At 38.8% G+C, this 21,642-nt stretch overlaps 1 protein-coding gene across 8 annotated transcripts in view; it reads left to right on the top strand.

Annotated features, from left to right (window-relative positions):
* The window catches only part of GRIP1 (glutamate receptor interacting protein 1), a 322,759-nt gene that overhangs the window by 90,155 nt on the left and 210,962 nt on the right, over nucleotides 1–21,642 (top strand). For 4 of the 8 annotated variants that reach the window (XM_032687521.1, XM_032687520.1, XM_032687524.1 and 1 more), the window contains exon 1: nucleotides 6,656–7,171. The exons of 1 other annotated variant lie outside the window; for it this stretch is intronic. In XM_032687521.1, the coding sequence (XP_032543412.1) occupies nucleotides 6,913–7,171 (259 nt within the window). In that variant the 5' untranslated portion in view covers nucleotides 6,656–6,912. Of the gene's footprint in view, nucleotides 1–6,653; nucleotides 7,172–21,642 lie in introns of those variants that run through there. 3 more of the 8 variants (XM_032687528.1, XM_032687526.1, XM_032687525.1) reach the window with 2 other exon arrangements.

Here is a 21,642-nt window from a genome sequence, read left to right as displayed (position 1 = left end):
TGAGCAGGCTCCTTATCCACAACCGTTTTTGCTGATCTCATGAGGTAAAAGAAAGTAAATCCATTTAACATCACATAATAAAAAGTTTCTTGCATGAACTCTTACATGGAAAGAGATGTTTAGTGATGGATTCTCCTGTGATCTACCTTAAATCTCACACGGGTCTTCCACTGTCAATTAACTGTGAAATCCCACCTACTGTAACTTTGATGGTGCACTATAGCTCTTGAGGTCTATGATCTACAGAGTGAGAAAATATTTTGATGCTTTTGTGTAAGAACTTAATTTAATGTATTTGGTAGGTATTTTCGTTATGGTGAGCTGTAATTTCATTAATTAATTATTCATTCTCTCCAGTGCTCTGTGTACACTTTAATAATGGTTGGAATTGAAATGAGCAGTTGTTGAAGAATTGAAAGTTAGGGAAATATAATGGGTTTTAGTTCAGTGAGTAGTAAAAACCATATCCATATCCCAAAATACTTTTTTATGTGTATTTTGTAGTTGATTTGAGATATACTTTGTGCATAAAACAGACACAGTATGCAGTATCTTGGTAGTGTTCCCACTAGCCATTTGCTACATTCTTTTAGAAAGATGAAAACACCTTTAATTCAGACTTAGCAAAGAACTGTGTTCTAGTTTTAGTATTTTAAAATATCAGCCTACTACTTCAACCCTGAAGGGGTTTTACATATGGTTAGAGTAGTACTCTGGTTAGCTTTTCTTGCAGAATTATTATTGGTGCCACAAAACATTAAGCAAATTCAAACTTCTTTTGTACATAATTTTACTTGAGCTGTATTTCCTTGATGGTGGTAAAGTTAGCATTTGTTAATGCATATTTTTATATTCTAATTAGTCACTTAAAACCAAATAGGCTAAAGAGACAAGAAAAAAATAGAATGTATGCAAATGGCTTTAGCTGAATTGAAGAGGGAAAAAAGTGTCTTTTCCCCTGAAGCATACATTCTGCATGAAATTCAACTTGACAAGTGACCCTTTCAAAGCAGCGCTACAAAGATTTCTCGGCATTTTCCATACATGAGAGAGGCAGCATTCTTATATTGAACACAGAAGCAGCCCTCCAGTTCTCTCTAAATGAAAGTAGCCTCATCCTCTGTCCTTTGTGTTCTCATCCTCTGTGTTGGCATTCACATTTACGTGCACATTTTTATGTGAAAAAATGTTGCAAAAAGCAAAACCATTGGGAATGTTAATACAAAATAACATATATGATAAAATACAGTCAGAAACTTAAAGTATTGAAAATATGTGTTCACTTGTAAAAAGAAAAAAAGGAAGAAAGAAGAAATATTTGCCAGTTAATTTAATTTACAACTAGGTGACGCAAAAGCTGAACTCCAACTCTCCAGTCTTGCATTCTTTAATTCGAGAGCAGAAGAAAACAATGGTCTGTGATTCTGTGTGAGCAATGAATAACAAGAATGTATGACTTGTGACACCAATAGTAATGCATTAAAATCAGAGTATCAGATGTTAAAAATAACAGTAGTGGATAACCAGTATTTTATCACCATCCAGTTCTCATGCAGCAGTATTCTAGAGATAGTGTGCTGGTTATTCTGCATTTATTTCTATTGTCAGATGGGAGAGATGTGCAGTCTAATATTTAGTATGTCCCATGCCTTCGATGGTTTTCCCAGTTGTATTTTGGAAGAGAACAGAACTTGTGTTCAGAAGCTGGCCTGACAGAGGGGTTTCGGGTGGGGCACCTCTGGGGGATGGTAGGCTGCTGCTAGTTACACCTCACACACAATATTGACTGTGTACACAGAACTGCTTCTTCATGTATGGAACATAAGTTCTTATAGTGCTTAATAGATTGTAAATTACAGGCATTTGATAATTTTCAAATTGATAGGCTCACATTTTACACCAAGATATTTAGGGGAAATTTTGAATGGAAAATTGCAGCCTTAACAGGAGCAATTATGGCATGTGAACAAACATCTCTTGAAAAACTAGAAGGTCAGGCAAGATGATACTGTAAGACAAATAAGGGGAACGGCTCCTTTGTTAATTATTGCTGGTTTGCAAAAACAATGACGGCGGATTATCAAAGACATCTCTTAGTTGAAAGAGAACCAGAGAAGAAACCATCTGTTCTTCCCTTTTGAGGTTTGCTGTACCTTTATGCTTAGGGGCTGAGGAAGGTGTGAAAAGAACTGTTTCCTTTATTAGACCAACCTTCAAGAACTGTTCATACTAATCTTAATTTTTGTATTGTGCATGTATAGTTTTGTGGGGTTTTTTCCCACGCAAGTAACGTGATGCAGGTAGATCTCTGTGGCTGCCGTTGTGTTCTCTCGTTGCCTCCCAGTGAGGGGTGTTCCTTCCCCCGGAAGAAGACTTTTAGGGGCTGCCCAGAGAAGCAGAGGCAGATATAGGAGGGTTCGTCTGTCTAAAATGTTTTTCTTTTAAATACCGAAACATGCTGATGAACAGGATGCAGAATACCTGCTCAGAACTGTTAATATTTGGTGCAGGTTCCATTCTGTATTTGTGATACAAAACATTAGGGAGGCTTGCTTCAGACACAGGCTTTAGTTTCAAAGCATCATTTCTGCAAGCCCACTCAAATGGAAATACATGTTAAATATTTACTACCTTAGTGGCTTATCCTTGGATACCAAATCATTTTTCCTACTGCTTTCCCCAAATACTGGAAAAAGTGCTGTAGAAAATAAGTATGTCACTTGTGAAAGTTTACCTTGATAACTGCATAGCTAATTTTGTGCAAATAAAATGTTAAATGCAGATATTTTGCATGGTGAGAGACCTAATCTTTGCTATGGGTATAAAGACAAGTTAAAGCTTAAATGCTGACATCTCTCTTCTAGAAAATTATCCATGGCTGCAAAAGCATTTATGCTTCAGCTCAACTTTTTGAAAAAGACAGTGTCTTTAATTATTTGTGGTTTATTACTGCTATGAAATCTTTTCCAGTAAGTCACTGTCCTGAGACAGATCGAGTTTGATGGAGCTTCTCCTTAACTTAAACGAATTAGTTATCAAAATGGAGAATGTAAGTATTATCAAATTGGTGTCATTTGGCAAAATTTTTGTGATGCAAGTCATGCTGGAGACAGCATGACAATCCTTACATCTTCTAAGGAGTGTCCTTGAAAATGGCAATAGAACACTTGCTTTGATTGGACTGGGGAGAAAGGACAAGTCAAAGAGCTTGAGACATATTTAACTGCAACTTTCTGTTGTGGTATTATAACACCAGAAAATTGATTCTCCAAATTTTAGTTTGGAGAGAGTTTCAGAATATCAACCGACAGTTGATATAACCCTAATTTTTTTCCCTCTGGGCATAATTATCTTATTCTGTTTGTCATTAGGGATGAAACTCATTGCCATCTCTGATGTTTTGCATTTTAAAAATTTGAGAGCCAGTGTTTGTTTCTTTCTCTGCTCCTCCTGTGAAATCAATATACCTTTCTGAAATTGCCATATGTGTCTGCTTTTCTTTATTCCTTTTCAAGCAAGAACTGTGTTCATTTCCATGAAGGAATGAGTTGTTCGTCACAAGAAGCTGCAGAAAGGTGAATCAACGAGCAATGGGGAAATCAGTAGTTTAGCTGGGTTTTTTTCTTTTTTTCTAACTACAGTAAACTGTGTTTATGAAACTGAGTTCTCTGTGTATGCCTTTGAAAGTAGGACTGTGATAAAATATTTACAGGTATGGCATGAGGAGTAGCTAATGAATATCTCCAGTACTTTCAGCAAAGCTGTAGAGGTAGTGTGTAATGCATATGAAACAACTTTTGTTCAGAAATCTTTCTAGTATAGTGAAACACTTAATAGTCTGACTCATATAATGTATAACAACAATGTCCTCAGTTAAGGTGTTTCCTTCTCTTTAAATTGTCCTGAATATGAGAATATTTTAGGGCAGAGAAAATCCTATCAAAAGCTCAACTTGTTCTATGTTTAAAAAAAAAAAAAAGTAAAAATTTTGAAATTATTTGTCTCTGCTGTTTGCATTCATGGAAAAGGAAATGGGTATGTGATTTACATGGTGGCAAGGCTGTCAGTTTGTGTGTTAGAAGCTGGAGGTCTGCTTCTGCATATTCATTGTACAAGATAGAGCCGGGCCTTTGTAGAGAGTAGTAGTTGGTGTGATCCAGTGAAGTGCAGCAGAGCTTAAACCCCCTCTGCTTATCCAAAGAGAGCTGGTGCTCCACCTCAACCCCTTCATACTTTACACACAGGATAGGTGGGGCTATTACCATGAGCACTGGCCAATAATACCATTTAGTGCATTTTTTTTCTACTTTACTACATCAGCCATATATCTGTGTGATGCATCTCATGAGCACAAGAGAGAAAGGGAAGTCCATTGCACAAGGTAATGCCATGCTTTCCAAAGCTCAAAATTTGCCCAAATTTAGATTGATTCTCTCTGGAAAGCGGTCAGGCAGTCAGTGTGCTGCATCTGCTGCTTATGTGCTCACTGAGATCATTTGGCTACTCCTTTATCTGCTTATTTGCTGTATTTGTCTTGTTATGAAAAGGACTGAAGTCTCCCTGGGGCGTGCTGAGGACTGCGGAAGCCACCTCTCCCACAGAAGCTTTTGCTACAGCAGCATGTTGAGCAATAGAGACACTGGAAAAGGTCGTATTTACTTGATAAAAGCCAAGTGTGTCTGCTTGATTCCAGTTTTCAACTCTTTTAGAGGACATTTTAAAAGCAAGAAAGTTTACATTTTCTCCTTTTTAAAAAGTAGCTTTGTCATTTTGAATTAACTTCAGGGCTGCAAGACTTCTGTCTTTAATGTTTCTGACACCTACATGAATACCTTTTTGCATCTGTCAGGGAGGGTCCTAAACAGCGGCAAATACAGCATCAAACCAACATTTCCCTCTTTGAAAAGAGAGAGTGCTACCTCTGCTGTAGGCTAACTGGTATTCATGTTCCATGACACTAATGTTTTTGCTGCTTGGTGGCAGAGCACAGAAGGACACTCAAATTGAAACCTTCAAAAAATACAGTGATCACTTCTTAAAGCCCATAGATGAGGTTTTATTGGCTTTTTTATATTTGGTAATATGCCTGTAATATTCCTCTAAGGTCTTTACCATTTGAAAGTTGAAAGCTGTGTGATAAAAACAGATTTGTAATAAAACACAACCTCCTTATAGAAGTTGCACTAAAAATAGTTCTGGTGGTGCCCTGGGGGTGTTCATCAGCTAGCGACAGTGGCTGCATTTTCACAGCGGGAAAGCAGGGCTGGTGAGGTCAAGGAGTCTGTATTCCTGTGGGGAGTTTGGTAGGAGCATTCAGGGTTTTTTGAGCTTTTATGGTTATATGGGTGTGGGGTTGTGCAATATTGTTTAAAATACCTGGGAAGCTGGAACAAGCCCAGAAGAGTTCCAGTGCTAGCTTTCAGTGTGCGCTTGTTTTAGGACCCTCAGATAGCAGGTCTAGCTGACCTCTACTAATAACTTTCATATTTCAAAACTAGAAAATTACAGCTAAATACTCATCAATCCCTGCATGCTTCTTTTGGAACAGAATTGCTAAGTTAAAATCCTGGCTTTTGCTTTACTTCTTCTTTTACGCTTTTAAAAACACTGACCTCGTTTACTCTTTACAAAATAATGACTCACTGAAATGTCTGCATCACCAGAAACTAATCCCACCTCTGCGTGCTCTTCGTTTTCCAGATGATGAACTTGTAACATCTGTTTTACAGGAAGACTTTCTTACTTCCTCATGCCTATAGGTGCAAAATGGTTTCTCTTGGGAGCATGGGTGCAGGTGACCATGGTCAGCATGTGGTTTGACTGAGGTGACTGATTGATTCCTGACTTGTGCCAGCAGACAAGAGAGGTCCTGTTGGACTAGAGACCTCACTTAGCTTGTGGGAGCGTGAGTACAATAAAATCCTCGTGGCAGATGTCAGCCTGATAGGATTTGAGCAGACACTGTTTTTGTGCAGCAGGGAATCTTCATCAGAAGCACAGGGAAACTTCATCTTGAAGTAAAGTCCAGCCTTATCTTAGGGAATACATGTGGGATTCAGACATGCAACAAGAGAAGAGAGCCAACACCTTTTCAGATTTTTTGCTTGTCTCATCCTGTGCAAAGGATAGTCTGCTATATGTTAATTTTAAAGTTGTTTAGAACTCTGCTGAGATTTTTAATGAGTATTGTTGTGGTGTGCTTGTGATGTTGCTTCCTTTGTTTACCTATTGCCATATAGCTGGCCAGCTCTATAGGAGACCTGTCTGTGGAGTGCCTTTTAATGTTTAGATCTAGCAGTGATTAGAATACACTAATGCCCAGTGGGTATATGTGTCATTTTTTAACAGCTGCCGAGCTTTCTCCCTGCTGCTCCAATTAACACATTCAGTACACACTTGCCGGTGAGTGGGCTGTGTGCGCGGATTAAACCACTTTGCTATTTATTCATTCAGCGTATGTGATGCCAGAAATGAATTGGCATGTTTCCTCTTCTTAAAACAAATGAAATCAAATGGGCTGCTGAGCCTGTGCCTGGGTAAATATGAGGGCAGTATGTAACTGGCAAGTAGAAATCTATTTTACTTTGAGATATGGTTCAGTCCATTGACTAACATCTATCTCCGCCTCCCAGCCCCTCTTCAAATGATGGAGACACAGGATAGGGAGCTCTCAGTGCTGGGTTTCCCCTTGCTGGCAGGCAGGTCTCTTCAACTTTGTCCTCTGTTGTTTAATAACGTCTTGAAATCCTGAAATTCTCCTTTTTCTTCAATGTTTTCCTCCTTTATTTATTTTCATGTTGAAATATTCCAGTCAGTCGATTTGATAAAGTGTGTCTCTGTTTGTCCCTTTCTCTTTTAAAGGGAAAACAATATGCTTCCTAGTGAGAGCTGAGATAAGGGAGGGGTTGTTTAATGGTACTGGAGCGGCTAGTGGGAGGCTGCAGCTTTGCTTTGGTGCTTGCGGTTAATTCATGCTGGACAGCTCTTTGTGAAACAGAGGGCAAAGGGGGCTGCTGGCTGGGGCTGCTGAGGAAGGAGATGGAGCGCTTCTTGGGCTTTGTCAAGCAGATAAGAAGATCGAGAAGAAGAAAAGGCAAAAAGTACCGACCAGAAGAGGATTATCATGAGGGCTATGAGGATGTCTACTATTATGCCTCAGAACATTTTCGAAGTAAGTATTTCACATAACCTCATTTTCCTTTGGCTGTGATAAATGTTATGCTTTTAAGATGTTTAAACTCCAAAAATGCAAACAATATCCCTCCTTTGCTAGAACCTGAGCCCTATGTATGTATTAGAAGTCAGTTCCCGTGAGGGCTTTATCTGGCTGTGCTGCTGCTGAACAATACAAAGCAGCTAAAGTGGCACAGAAGCTCTCAAAGTGAACGGGGTCTGTCTGCAGACTCTGGTGAGGTTTCAGGTGCAGTCTGACTGCTGGAAACCTTTTGTTAAAACACTATGTGTTGAGAAGTGGGTAGGGTGGTGGGTAGCCTTTGTAGAGTGCCTTTGGAAAGCTGCATGGATATTTTTAAAGCATTACGGAGGCAGCAAGCACTCATTTGTAAGTTGGAGTTGATGATTAATGTTTGGTATTCAGGGAGAGTCAATTTTCTGAGCCTCTGCTGTGACTTGGTCTTTACATAGCAAGTGACTCAAGTGGGCTGGTTCCTTGCTCCAGGTCCAGGACTGCTCATGGAGAGTTATGGGGGGGGGTTGTTTGCTGGCACTCACGTGATGGCAGCAGCAGCAGCTCAACCCAAAATCAAAATAAACCACCTGCTCAGAAGTCCATTTGTGAACTGTGTGCTGAACCTTGCAGCTTCTTAGTGTTTGTCCCCTGTGCCTCTCAGGCTTCAGAGCTGCTGGTCTGCCATGATTTTCTGGAAGAAGGGATGTGCCCAGAGGTGCCCACAGGGACAGGTGGGAGGGGGGGAAGCCATGCTCAATCCCTGCCTGGGGTCTTGTGCAGTGCTATGAGGATGAGGTGGTGGCAGTAGAGCCAGTAATGCACAGAAATTGCCTTTTTAAAAGGTTTCTGCTGTTCTGGCAGAACAAAGGTCCCGGTTTGGGACCTTTGCAGTGAAGCTGTGCCTTGTTGAGATGATAAAGTTTGATGCACTCTTTTTGTTGTTCTGTGCATGTGAGTGACTGTCAGTATCTTTTTGCTTCATTTCCCCCTTGCTGAAATAAATCATAAGAACCTTACATTTGTTTTAAGATAAAGCGATAGATGTGATTGTGCCTTACAGCACCAGAGAACTGCTATCCTGTGGAAAGTTAGGAAGCAAGAGTTTTTCTTACTGGCTTTCTCTCAGTGCACCATGCTTGCTTATGTGCAAAGTGAACTCATGTAGGGTGCTTGGTTGTTTACTGGTTTTCTCGTTGATGCAATTTTGTTCTCTTTCCATTTTTAAGAAAATTTATCATGCTGATAGTATTTAAATTATATAAATTATCTGTGCTGTTATGATGGAGTTCTTGCAAGAAAACGACCTCTTTTGGGGGCAGTGCAGTCATGAAAGGTGACATAAAATATGCCATAAAAGAACTAAGTATTTTAAATCTGTTTAGCACTGAAAAATGTGAAAATTAAATACGTTAGTGAAAGCACACAACTTTGTCTTCTTTAATATGTAAATCAAAAGTACATGTCAAACCCATATGTGAAAATATTTCCCTAGCTGATTGTTATTTGAAGGTCTTTTAAAGAAGAAAGCAAAATCCCTCAAAAAACTGTCAAATGTTATACGGATTTCTTGAATGATGATTAATAAATTATTAACTCTTAACTTAATGTAAGGCACCAAGATTGAGCCAAATATCTAATAGGTTTTTCCTTTTACTCTACTTAGAAAATAAAAGGATAGTGTACACTTCAGCCTGTGGAGGTCATAAGTATTTCAGACTGGATGAAATGTGTGTCAGATTTTGAAGCGGTGTTTACAACAGTGTTCAGGTACTCAGACTGAATGATCAAAATAGTGCACAGCCCTATGGAGTTGGATGCACAAGAAGTTCGCCACTTCTCACAGTTACTTAAACCAAACATGGCCCAGGAGATTAGAGCCATGTAGTCTTTATAGGGTTACCATCTCAAACACAACTGTTCCTCAAGTGCTTTTGTCTGGTCTTTCCATGTGCTCTATATGTCAGTGTTTTGGTTGGATAGGTGTGGTAGCTACTTAAAGCAATGTGCAAAATCTGTAAAGATGCTGCTGGTGCTACTATAAATGCTGTCTTCAAATTGAATTTCATGTAATTGGGACAATGAAATGGTCCATATTTAATTTAATTATGGTCTGGTGTTATACTGTTTACAGTGCAAATTTAGAGTAATTGCAGAGCTTTTAATAGCCATTCCTTCTGCAGTCGTATACTTAAAAGAATGTGTGCTTTAGAAAATGATTGCATTTATTGGTATGATTTTCAGAATATCAGAGCTAATGAAATCAAAGACCTATTGTTCATTCAGCTGAACGGAGTTGGAGCTTTTTTAGATTTAGTTTCCTCTCTAGATTGTTAGGCATCCCTCCTCTGTCGTCATTTATGAGATATATATCCAATTAGCCAGTACGTTTGAAGATTGTCTGAGACAATCACTTTATGAGCTTCTTACTCTTTTCTCTTCCCCCATTCGTAATATTGCTTAGAGCATTGTACAGAGGCAGAATTAATGGAAAAATGCAGAAACTGCATTAGAATAACCACAAGATCAAACAGAAAGAAAACAAAGTTAAAAACAAAATAGGCCTCTGGGAATCACAGGAAAAAGGTGACTTCAGTTTGTCCTCAGCTCAGCTGTGCCTGGATATTGGGATATTGTAGCTCCTGCTGTTAGGTATACTGTCCTTATTCCTCTGAAGCTTTGTCATAGAAGACCACATTAGCTGTGATATTGGGACACAACTGGATGAAGGGAAGGCACAGTTGTGTCTCAGTCTCCCTGGGTAAAAAAAAGAGGCCCCAGCTCTTAAATCAGATGTATTTTTTATTGGATGTTTCATCCATTTGCGTTCAGTTAAATGCATAACCTTGTTTTGATATGCGACACCAGCTCTCCCATCTTTCTGAAGAGTCTGTGCTATATAATGCTAGAATAACTAAAGTAATAATTTTGGTACACAAGCACATATTGACATTAGTAGTCCAGGCATCGTACTCGTTTCAGTGAGACTTTGCAGTGTGAACATGATGGGTGATGAAATTGCTACCCAACCCACTCAGACAAGTTGGTACTTATTGCATAAAACGCTTTAAAAAGCATCATATTTATCTTGAGCAGCATTACAGCACTGCCATTCAACCTGTTCCTTATAACGATGCTTTGTATGAAAAAGGCCCTTGCTGTATTATTACAATGACTGTTTGCTAACCATCAGAAATGCTGTGTAGCAGAGTTTCCTGGAATGCTCCCAAAAATGACATATGTCCTTTTATTGAAGTTAGGGTGTTGTGCCAAGACCTTTGAGTTTCAGCCTAGTCTTGAGCGGGAGTGTAGTTTTGGGACCCAGCCTGATTTGGTCACCTCTGACCAAAACAAACACTTCTTCCCACACACTAAAATGGTTTCAGCAGTGAGTCTTTACTTTGCAAAACACTTGGAAGGATTTGAGTTTCTTCTAGCTGATTTTGGAACCTCACAGGTTGCATGAAACATGGTTGTCACGATCTGCCCATACAAGTTTAGAGGGCATTGCTGTGAACGTTTCTTGTTAAATTTTGTCTTATTTATGTTACTTCTTGTGTCTGTCATCCATCTGCTGAAAGATCCTCTGTTTTCACTGGTGGTTCTTCTTCTTCTGTTGTTCCTCTCAACATAATTCACAGCAGAGTTCGTTGGCATAAAGATTTTATTTTCTGTGTTGATGCAATGACAATATTAAAGAATGATCCCAAAAAGTAGTGTTTGAAGAATTCTGCTAGCAAACATCCACTAACCTGAAAGGTCCCATGAGTTTAGCCTTGACCTTAAAATGTTCCATTTAGTCACTCAGAGGCTCATAAATAACTTTCTTCTACCCTTTGTCAAGGCCTGGTATATATTGTTTAACAAGAGCATTGATACGTTGGTAGTAGTCTGCCATAGTGCATCTGCAGTGAATTCATTTATTGTTTTCTTCTGTGATGCTATTTATTAATTATTCCACAGTTCTTTTGTGGGAATCATCTGGTTCCTCAGTTTTAGGACAGTCAACCTCTTTGAATTTGCCCTCTAAATGTGATGATCTTTCCCTTCTTTCCATTAATTGTCCCTTCTCCCTCCCTGTGTCATCCCTGGAAAGTGAAGCTAAGGTATTTGACTCCTGGCCTCTAGCAAATAAGGTTAAAAAGGAAAACAATGAAGTTTTTTATATAACTCAGAGTTGCAAATGTCCTTTTTGTTGACTGACATCTGAGAATGATTAGTTAAAATTAATATTGAATATATGATATGCTGGTTGGGATGCTGTCAGAAGAAAAACTTCACTTGGGCATTATTCTCCAACACGACTTGATGTTATGGTGCAGAAACTCCCACAGCTGCGAAAATCTTCGTAACAAATGCCTTTGAATTTCATACCCTGGGTGGTTTTAAAGCTGTATTAAATATATAAGACAAAACACTAAGGGAAGTGATACGCCTGTGGTTTCTTAACACTGTGGTCAGTAGCAACATCACTCTTGTCAAGATTTTCTCCATTTTGTAAATTGGTACAAATAGTTCTTGTTTGCAGCAGTCTCATAGATTTGATTGGGGTTGCAGAAGAGTTAATGATTTTATAATGTGGTGACAAGGACATTGAATATCTCTAGTTCAGGTTGCAGAGATGTTAATTGATCTTAAGGGTGAGGAATGCAGGATCACCACTTTTCATTTTACAGAGTGTGCGTTGCTAATCTGCAGTTTAACTGGATACGTGTGTCTGTGGGAGTTGTTTTCCACCTATTACAGATCTTGTCATGTCAGTACAGTAAAATTTCAACTTTCATTGAAACTAAAGGTAATATATTTGTTGCAGCCTAGGAAAAAACAAAGGCTTGATAACCTGAGTAGAGAATATGGCAGGCTTTGAAAGCACAAGGAAAATAATATTTTAAAAAATAACTAAAATTTATTAAAGCTTCTTATATTCTTCACCTTAATGACTGTTTTGTGATTGTTGAACTCTGGTGACTTTCAATAGTTTACAGTTCTTGAATATTTCTGTCTTCAATAAGTTACTTTTTTCCTGAGATCTGGATAGCCCCAACACCATGAGTTCAGCAGGAACTGGATGCCATGCCTGTGTCCAGACAGACACTGTCATCACTGGGCTACCATCCAGTGTCAGTTTGCAAACCAGGCACAGTGATAAAGGCAGCTACAGTATTTGAGCTTTACTGCTGGAACAGGCAATATCAACTTTCCCATTCAGGTTTTCTGACTGAAACAAAAGTGGCAGAAAGTGATGTTGTCTCTGCATCCACTGCTAAGACTTCCCGTGCGCAAGTGCCAATTGCAGTATTTTCCATTTTGGATAAAATTCAGGCAGTCGTTAGATAAAGGTGTTGTACCCTCAAGATGTTTTTCTTGCTTTTTCATCCTCTTCAACACATGAAGATGTTAAAAACTTTTAGAAAATTGTGGATTTTTTTAGAACATCTGGTGCAGTTTGGTATTTCATGTCAATCCTCCTCTTGCGGAGAATTGTTTGATTTCTGATGAGATATGTATGTGTTTTGGAGGTGATCCCATTTATCTACCATCTTGCTCATCATGGTTGCTAGTGAACGTATTCTTTCTAGAGGAACCCAAGTGGAGGAGAAGAATTGCATATTATTCTCATTTTATAGGCAAGCAACCTAGTAGGAGTAGGTTATAATAAGGAGAAAGTTAGCAGCTCTTCAGCATCCCATGAAATTATTCAGGTCTTCCAAGCCCATAAGAAATATGCATGTATTAAAATCTTCTTTTACTCCTTTTCTGGTTTATATTGGTTAAAGCATATAAGTCTTGGGATAAGGTTTGTGTTTTTATATGCTTAATCTATCTGAATAGTGGCTTTAGCTGCATTATGTTGTTTATATAAATTCAAAGATAATTAAATCAGTGTTGTTACTTGTGCTGCAGTAGTGTGATATCCGACCACAGGGCCTGAGGAACCTAAACCCGAGGCTATGGGGTTCCCTGCAGGATTGGAGCAATGCATTTCTTCTTGCCAGGCAGGTGTCTGCTGGTATTGGTGAAACACTTTCATTATACATGAAATAGGCCACAGAAATTTTCCTTTTTTCCCTCATAAAATGGTGGTGCAACAATCAGTTTTAAGTTTGTTACCAGTAGGATTGCTTTTTTGAATGACCCTTGGTGGCTCTTCTACAAGTGGCCCTTAACCTCAGAGCAGCACAGAGCATGGGTGGTAAAGCATTGCTTTGGAGTTACTTGAGGGAAAACAGCTTATTTATTTTAAGCTGCTGAAATAATGAGACCTGACTTATATAATTCTTTGCATGAAGTGTAAACACTTCTCCCTGCTAGCAATTATGAGTGTACAGTTTCTGGTCTACTTTTCTTTCATTTACTTTCTGGTCCTATTCTTTACTGAATAATTAAAAACCCTTATTGACTCTGCTCGAGAAGTGTTATGGGGCTTCCTCCTCTTATATTGGCTGCTGGTGTAAGGTTGTACCTTCAGTGTTTTAGAGAATTTGGCACCCTTTATATTTTAGTGTTTCTAGACTATATGATTTTCATGTTCAAACAAAGAAATATAGAGAGATCTGGGCTTCCTACTTTGTGAAATGATGTGTAAGTTCTTGGTTTTAATCATGGGTTTCTCAGTTTACATCATGAACATGTGGTGATGTGATTATTTTTTCCCCTTGGATATTGGGAAGTGAATGAAACATCAGATTTTATGAACTAAGATTAAAGAGAGAGGTAGAAGAAACTACTGAGGTGTCAGTTTAAATATTGCCCTTCAGTTCCAATGGAAAACTGAAAACAATTAGTGGAACAAAGAAAGAAACAATATAAGCCCCTTGCTGATGAGATTATAAACATTTATTGAATGATTCTGTGTTTTGTCAGCAGGGCATGACAGGAGCTGTAATTAATCATCATCACGAATATAAACACCTGTTTACCATAGATAGCATTTGTATGACACAAATGGGGTAGTCTTCATCGTATGTGCAGATGTTACTGGGCAACTTTGTTTAATGTTTTTCAGCAGAAAAGAGCAGGGGTTGTGCTGTGGCTGGCTGCAGGAGTCCATGATGACCACACAGCTGATGACCCAGGCACCTTAACGCTGCTGATTTTGTTCGGAGGATTTTCTGGTTTCCCTCTGAAACCCAGGAAATGATACACAAATCAGTATGCAAGACTATTGCAGTTCTGAGGACACGTAGTCCAAATTTAAAAGGCAGTAGAGCTGTGGATACCCATAGAACCTTCATTTGACCTCTCATTAAAGAGTCCATAATGAATGCTCACTTTTGGTGCGGTGCTGATGTGGCAGAGGCTGTACCAAATCCTGGTGCAGTGTTATGCCTGGCCTTCCCACCACCATTCCTGTTAGGGCTTATTCCTCCTTTCCCTCACTTGAGAGCTTGAATTTGCAGATGTCCAGCACAAGTTGCTGTAGCATGCCAGGGAGGTATGTTTTGTATATACAAAAATTACATAAGCCTAACTAGTCTGAAAATCTAGCCATAAGGCATCTCAGGCTGCTACCTTTCAATTTTTGCATATCTTTGATGATAATCTCCATATACTCTTGTTCACCTATAAATGAGGTTAATGGTACCTCTCTTTCATAGGTATGCTAAGAAAATAAATTAGTGTTTGGTAAGCTATCAAATGCTATAGTGATAAACACCATAGAACTACTCAGGGAGAAATTAATGTCTGTCCAGAGAGAAAAGCTTGAACAGTGGGTGGGAATTAAGGCTTGGAATTACACTTTGAGCTGTGAGGGGAAAACAGGTCTTAAATAATTTATCAGGTAGAAATTAAAATAATTTGTTTTGGGCATTAAATAACAAGATCTCATGGAAAAAGTAGAAGATCAGGTAATTCAAAGATTGTGTTGTAGTGCATATGTGAAAGGAGGTCAAAGTGAGGAATTCTTAAATCTGGCAGTTGCAACTTGAAGTTTGTTTTTTTAATGTTTTGTGTGTGTGCATGTGCATGTGCATGTAGTAGAGAGCATGGAAGTAGCAGTTTCTTGGGGTTTAGCATAACGTGGAAATTCCGTAACAGTGGGTTATGGATGTAATACTTGCTGTAAAGGAGCAACATTCTCTTTGAAGTTAAGGTGGCAGAAGTAAATTTTGGTGAATGGCCACAGGATCTGATGACACATGTAGCACTTCATTGTGTAGTACAGTCCCTGTGCTGACACTGTGAGGGAGCACTGTGGGCAGCTGTGGGACAGAGGAGGGAGGAACCGGCTTTATTTTTTGGCTGTCTCTGGGCACTTTGAACAGATGACAAGAGACACTTTAGGTGGACGATCTTTGGAAAGATAACCAAGGGAAGAGCAAAAGTGTGGAAGGCAGAAAGGAAAAAGAGAGATTTAAGACAGTTCTGGGGGAAATACTGTTTGAATGAAACTGCGAAAAAAGAAAGTGAAATCAAAAGTACACAGGTATCATGGGAAGTATTATCTCAGTAAATTGTGTTTTCAAGTCTGTTCACAAATGCTTCCTTTGGGTGTGTTTAAGAAGCTCTGTGGCTGCCCAGGTCTATTTTATTTTGATCACACTGTCCCTCTCCCAGAAGGGTAAAACTCCTTGCTCTACAATACACCTTGTCACTGTTCTTTAATAGCGATGCTGGTAGCATCTCTGTTAAAATAGAAAATAAAGAATTCACAATGAATTACAAATAAATGCAGTAAAAAATTAATGGTATGCAAACGTATTTTAAATACAGAGAGATATTAGCTTTTTGCCCTTGCTTTCTGCAGGTTGGAGTAAGAAATAATTTAAAGCCATTTGTAGGAGCCCAGTTAAGTTCTGTAGTCAACAAGAGATGAGTCACAGCAGGAGCTGCAGGCTGCGGTGCCAGCTGTATTAGCACCAAATGCTTGGCAGTCAAAAGGGACGTGTACCACACTGTCTGATAGCGATGTTGCATCTGACAGCCTAGTTTAGGGGAAACAAGAAGACACCTATGAGGGAAAGTTGGGAGAGAGCCTGGACCTATGGCAGAGCACTACCAGCAGCAGCAGCAGCAATGCTCAGGTCAGTTGTTAGTAAATCTAAATACGTCTGCTGGCGTTTACAGTTTGGAAAGCAGGAATGTGGATTTTCCGTTGCATGGTAGTAGAATTTCACGTGGCTTGTCATGAAAACGCTACGTTCCCTTTCATTGCTAAAAGGAGAAGGGAATGACTTCTGACATGGAGAAACCAAAGCTGTTCAGGCTGGTGGTTATAGCTGCCCATCAATAGTTAAATAGAGTGCAATGTAACTGACCTCTCTGAAATCCCTATGAATTTAAGGACATTTTGGTAATCTCTGAAATGCTCCCTCTGTAACTTGACCCATATTTCACCTGCGCTTCACAGATTTGTGGAGGAGTTATGCAGGCATCCCCAGCACTTCTAAATCTGTTGCCATTCACTTCTGCCTATGTTTTTCTTGGTATACACTAAACATCTCTCAAAAATAAAAGTTTTCTTGTGAATGTGATGGGTTTTGATAACATTCATCTGCTCTCCCAATAGCTGTGTGTCTTTGCTGGCTTCTTCCGGCAGGGAGTACCCAGCCCTGCACTACAGGAGGGGAAGGAGAGGTTTGTCTGCTAGGAAGAGTATGACCATCCCTTTAAAATGCCGCTGCTCAGGCTTTAAAATGCCTGTCACAAGGGATGGAGAATGCACCACTATTGTTTTGTAACTGATACTTGATTTGTGTGCTGCAGTTCAGTGTTTGTGTTTTTTCCTTGGATGGAAAGAAAATAGTGCTCCTTTCTAGTTTCTTTTCTTTTTTTTTTTTTTTTTTCCCTTTACTACTTCTTTGTACACAGGCTCTTATAATGAATCTGAATGACTGTGGATTTTATAGGGCAGATTGTGTCATGCAAATTGTTTCCACAGACTGAGCAAAACTGTTGAAGGCTGTTCTAGTTACAGCCTGGAGTTTGTGGTCCTTTGTGTTGTAGAGATAATTGAGGTTTTTACAGCCACATGTCCATTCACAATAGGTTGTTTTATTTCTTTTAGATAATGACAGAAGTTTATTAGCTGTTGGTTTAAGTCTCTTACAAAAATGTAGTGCTGGTGGCATAATTACTAAGGAGGTTACATCAGTGTGAGCAGAGAAGCAGGCCAAGGCAACACACCACTCCATTGGATGAAAACAGCTTTAATACGTGGAAGATGCTCAAATCCTCTAGCTTTCTCACAAAATTGTAATTAAGACAGTTTTTCAAATTCTGTGAAAGCAATTGCTTGGAATGAGTTCTTACACAGCTTCAGTATGTTTGTGTTCCATGCACTGGTAAATTGTCAGTGGATTTTCAGGTAAGGAAAATATAGTTTTGGTCAGTGATCTCTTATTTTGTGATACAGTATCTTTTAAGTCTTGATGACTTGGTAAGTATGTCTCATGTGATTAATTAATGGATGGTAAATAGCAGCAGCTTTATGGCCTTAGTTTTATGTAAACTACACCAATTGATATAGGGACAGGTACAAATAAGGAGAAAAATTTAACATGATTTTGAGTAACGTACAGAAGTGATTAATGAACTGTTATGATCACTTCTGCTCATTTTAGCTGCTTCTCTAAACAGTTAAAATTGTTCTTGTAGTTACTGGTAACCTTTTCTTGGTCACAAGTTACATTTTTTAAATGCACAGCTAAATTAAACTTAAAGAATCCGAAAAACCAGCAATATTTAAAAATCTGTAATAGTTTAATAGCTGAATTTTCCTGAGTTTTTTTTTGATTACTCTACTGATTGAAAATGATCAGAGCTTCCCAGGAGATCATTGGATGGTTTATCTGTCTGTAGGCTTCTAAATTCAGCTTGTGGAATTTAGAAAACTTGTCCATTTTTGAACTCCAGTCTAATACAATAACAAGGACCATAGTGGTGTGGAGAGAGAGGTTACATGATGATATCTAAATGAGAGAACACACATTTTGGTATTGCATTCAGTCCACTATTTACTATGGCAATGCTTTCTTTTTTTTTTTTTTAAATGCTTCTCCCACCCCCCTTCCCCTTTGCTGATGCATATATTCTTTAATTCTTCAGTTGGGCCTTGGGCTATTGAGTGACCCTGTTTTATTGATTTGGGTTTTTTTCCCAAAGAGGAAATTTCACATATTTTCTGAATTACCCTTTTTTCTTCATGTATTCTGAAGTCCTTTAAAGTACTTGAAGAATACAATTATGGCACACATTACACCCTGAATGTGCAGTCTAATAAAGATTTTTCTTGCAGTTTTGTCATCAAATCAAATCATTATCGCAAAGGGGAGAAAGCCAACTGATTCCATCTGTAGTCATTTAGACCTCATGAGAGGAAGGGCTTTCTAGTTGTATTCAGACTGGAAAGGATGGATTCAGAGGTCTGTGTCTTACTAATACAAAGCAGAAAATACCTGCTCATGTTCTGCGATACGTGGCTTTCTTTTAGAAAGCACAGGTTACTTGTATTCTGGCTGCCAGCTGCTCTTTCTGCTTACTTATTTATTTAAACAGACTAGTATATGCTTCTCAGGAAGCAAGGGGATGGTTGGTTGTTAAATGTGACAGCACAGTGTAGAGCTCAAGACGAGTGTCCTGCCTTTAGGCTTGACCCAAGGCCACTAGGGATGCCTTAACTTAAGGCTAGGTCAAAAAAATGTGAATTGGAAGCTGTCTGGGGAAGTGGCAGAGGAAGTGAAGTTCAGATAACCTTTGCATCTGCAAATTCAGCTGTTTTAGTCAGAGATTGTGGTCTGGGGTTTTAATGTGTTTTTCTGTGCATCTTAAAATGCATAGGGAGATTTATTTATTTATAGCTGCTGCATGGAAAACAAAACTCTCAGAAATCTGTTGGGAGTAACTGCACTTTTTCTGCTTGGTGTTTATTTTATCAAGCAGATCTGTAGAGTTGACAGTGGTTTTTTGTGAATTTTTGTATTGTCTCAGGTGTGCCTTGCTGTAGGTCAACGAAAGATTTGGTCCTGCAAGTGCCAGGCATGCAATTCCCTTAGTTGGCAGAGGTTAGATATAGCAGTTGGTAGTAGTGAACCTGAAGGAAAATGGTATGCATGGGTAGAACCAAATAGTAGTTCTAAGAGTTTTTTCCAAATGTTTTTTGTTTGTATAGTGTTTCTGTATGCTATACCCATTTCTGGCAGAGATAAAATATATGTTGACTGAGAGATCAGCACCCCTGTATTGTTTCTTCTAAGATAATTTGTAAGCGTGGTGATTTTATTTCATTTTGGTTCTCAAGGAAATTGTTCAGACTTCAAAAACAAACACAGTTGATTAGTTCTACATTATTTCATTTCAGTGCGTTATTTCAACCTTGTTCATTAAAGCTGAAGAGGAAAACCTGGGTCTGAATGACCACTGTTGACAGGAACCACTAGCCTGGAGCACAGAATTCAATAATAATTGATTAATACAGTTAACTGCTGATTTCTTTCCTTTGGAAAAGCCAATTATTCTTACTAATATCTTTTACACATGAGCCTTGACTTAAAATTTTAAATTGTAACCTGTAATAATAATATTTTAAACTGTAATGCTTACTTGGGAGAGGGGGTGGGAAGGAAGAAAGGAAAAGAAAGACAAAAAGTGAGACCTATTTAACACTGACCCTAAAAAGCAGTTCCACTGAAGCAAAAACTGAAGTAGATAGTTGCATTGTAGTAAATATTAAATGCATTAAATTGCCTGTCAAGTACAATGATTTTTAAATTTATTTTATTTTTATTCACTTGGAGTGGAAAATGGAGTGGAGTTTAGAAAAGACCTGACTGCTGGTCTTTACTGTATGAAAGCCAGTTTCTGTTACAGAATGCAAGGAAATGAATGTGTGCTCCCTTTGGTATGGAGACCAGGAGGGATGCTGTAGTTGTAGACTGAATTTCGTACAGTAGGTAAGCACATTTGTATGTGCATGTAGATAATGCATGTGTGGGTGGGTAAGTGACAGCTTGAAGTTTTTCGGTAGGATGTAAAAGATTGGAAGTGGCAAAATATGAACTGTGTGTTTATATTGATCTCTTTGCTTAGAGCAGCTCAGAGTTGTTTCTTCAGATGTGTGAAAAGAAGGACCTGAAGAACTTGCAACACAGCAAACTTCTAGAGGTGCTGTCACTGTAGAATAAATCATTTATGTCTGAACTTAGGGTTGCAGCGGGAGATCAAAGGTACAAAACTTTGGTCTCTGTGTCTGCAGCTAGACTTAAGTCTAATTCAGAACTGAGCCACTGCCCTTACTGTGTGAAGGTCCTGGTGGTGTTTGTGGGGCAGGGGGGGACAGGCATGGGCACTCCTTCCTCTGAACTTCTCCTGGCAGAGCAACTATTAGGGGAAAAAACACTTGATGTTGAAATTTTGACTCAAATATATGTATGTGTATATATATGCTTCAAGAATCATGACTTTTGATTTCTGAATGACTTTTTTGCTGTTCTGAACTTATTTCAAGAACAGCATGTAGAAAATCCCCTTATACTGCTCCTTAAGTGTAGATAAGCTGTGTTTCCACACAGTGAGCCCATTTGAATTGTGGAGGGGAAAAATTATTAACTTCCCTAACAGGCAAAGTTTCTATATCCTCAAGGGTTCAAACGTCTTCAAAACCACTTCAAACATTTTTGGGTTTCTATCTGTAAATTATTTCCCCAACTCTGTATTTTTGCTGTAGGGAATAAGAAAATAAATATTTAATGGACATGAAGGCATTCTTCTGTATTGGGTGTACTGGGGACATTTCCCTCCCAAGCCTGTCCACAGATTGCCTGGCTATCCCCTGAGGGTCAGTACTTCTGTGCTGCTCAGGATCTGATGGACAGCATGTGGGGACCAGCAATTTCTTTTACTAATATTTACTAGTTGCTGATAAATTGTAAAGCAAATCTTATCCTGTCATTTCTTGAAGAACAATTGAAATGTAGGAGAAAATTTGTGGGTTTTTGGTTTTGTTGTCTTTTTTTTTTACTTCTTTGATAGTCTGTATGCTTCTGCTGTTTACAGTGGGAACAGAGGTACTGGGTGAGGAGGTGCCAGAGACAGGACAGTGTCCATGTCCATTTCATAGAATCACTAAGGTTGAAAAAGACCTCTGAGATCATTGAGTCCAATTGTTAACCTAACACTGCCAAGCTCACCACTAAACCACGTCCCCAAGGGCCACATCTAGATGTTTTTTTGAACACTTCCAGGGATGATGATTCCACCACTTCCCTGAGCCTGACTACCCTTTCAATGAAGAAATATTTCCTAATATCCAATTTAAATCTAGCCCATGCCCATCTCTGCTCATTAGCAGGCAAAAGTACTTTCTTTCTAAATATGCCTTAGCACCAAGTCAGGCCTTAGTCTACCTTCTCCTTGGGTAATCAGATACAGTCCTACTGAAGACAAGATTTCTGTATGAGCTTCGGTTTATCTCAAGGTTCATGTGCATTGGTGTTTTAAGCTGATCTGTTGTGGTT

Source organism: Chiroxiphia lanceolata, chromosome 5 (assembly GCF_009829145.1).
Source record: "Chiroxiphia lanceolata isolate bChiLan1 chromosome 5, bChiLan1.pri, whole genome shotgun sequence".
Classification (NCBI taxonomy): Eukaryota; Metazoa; Chordata; class Aves; order Passeriformes; family Pipridae; genus Chiroxiphia; species Chiroxiphia lanceolata.
The sequence above is the reverse complement of the archived record's forward strand: the minus strand, read 5'-3'. Positions and strand labels throughout refer to the sequence as shown.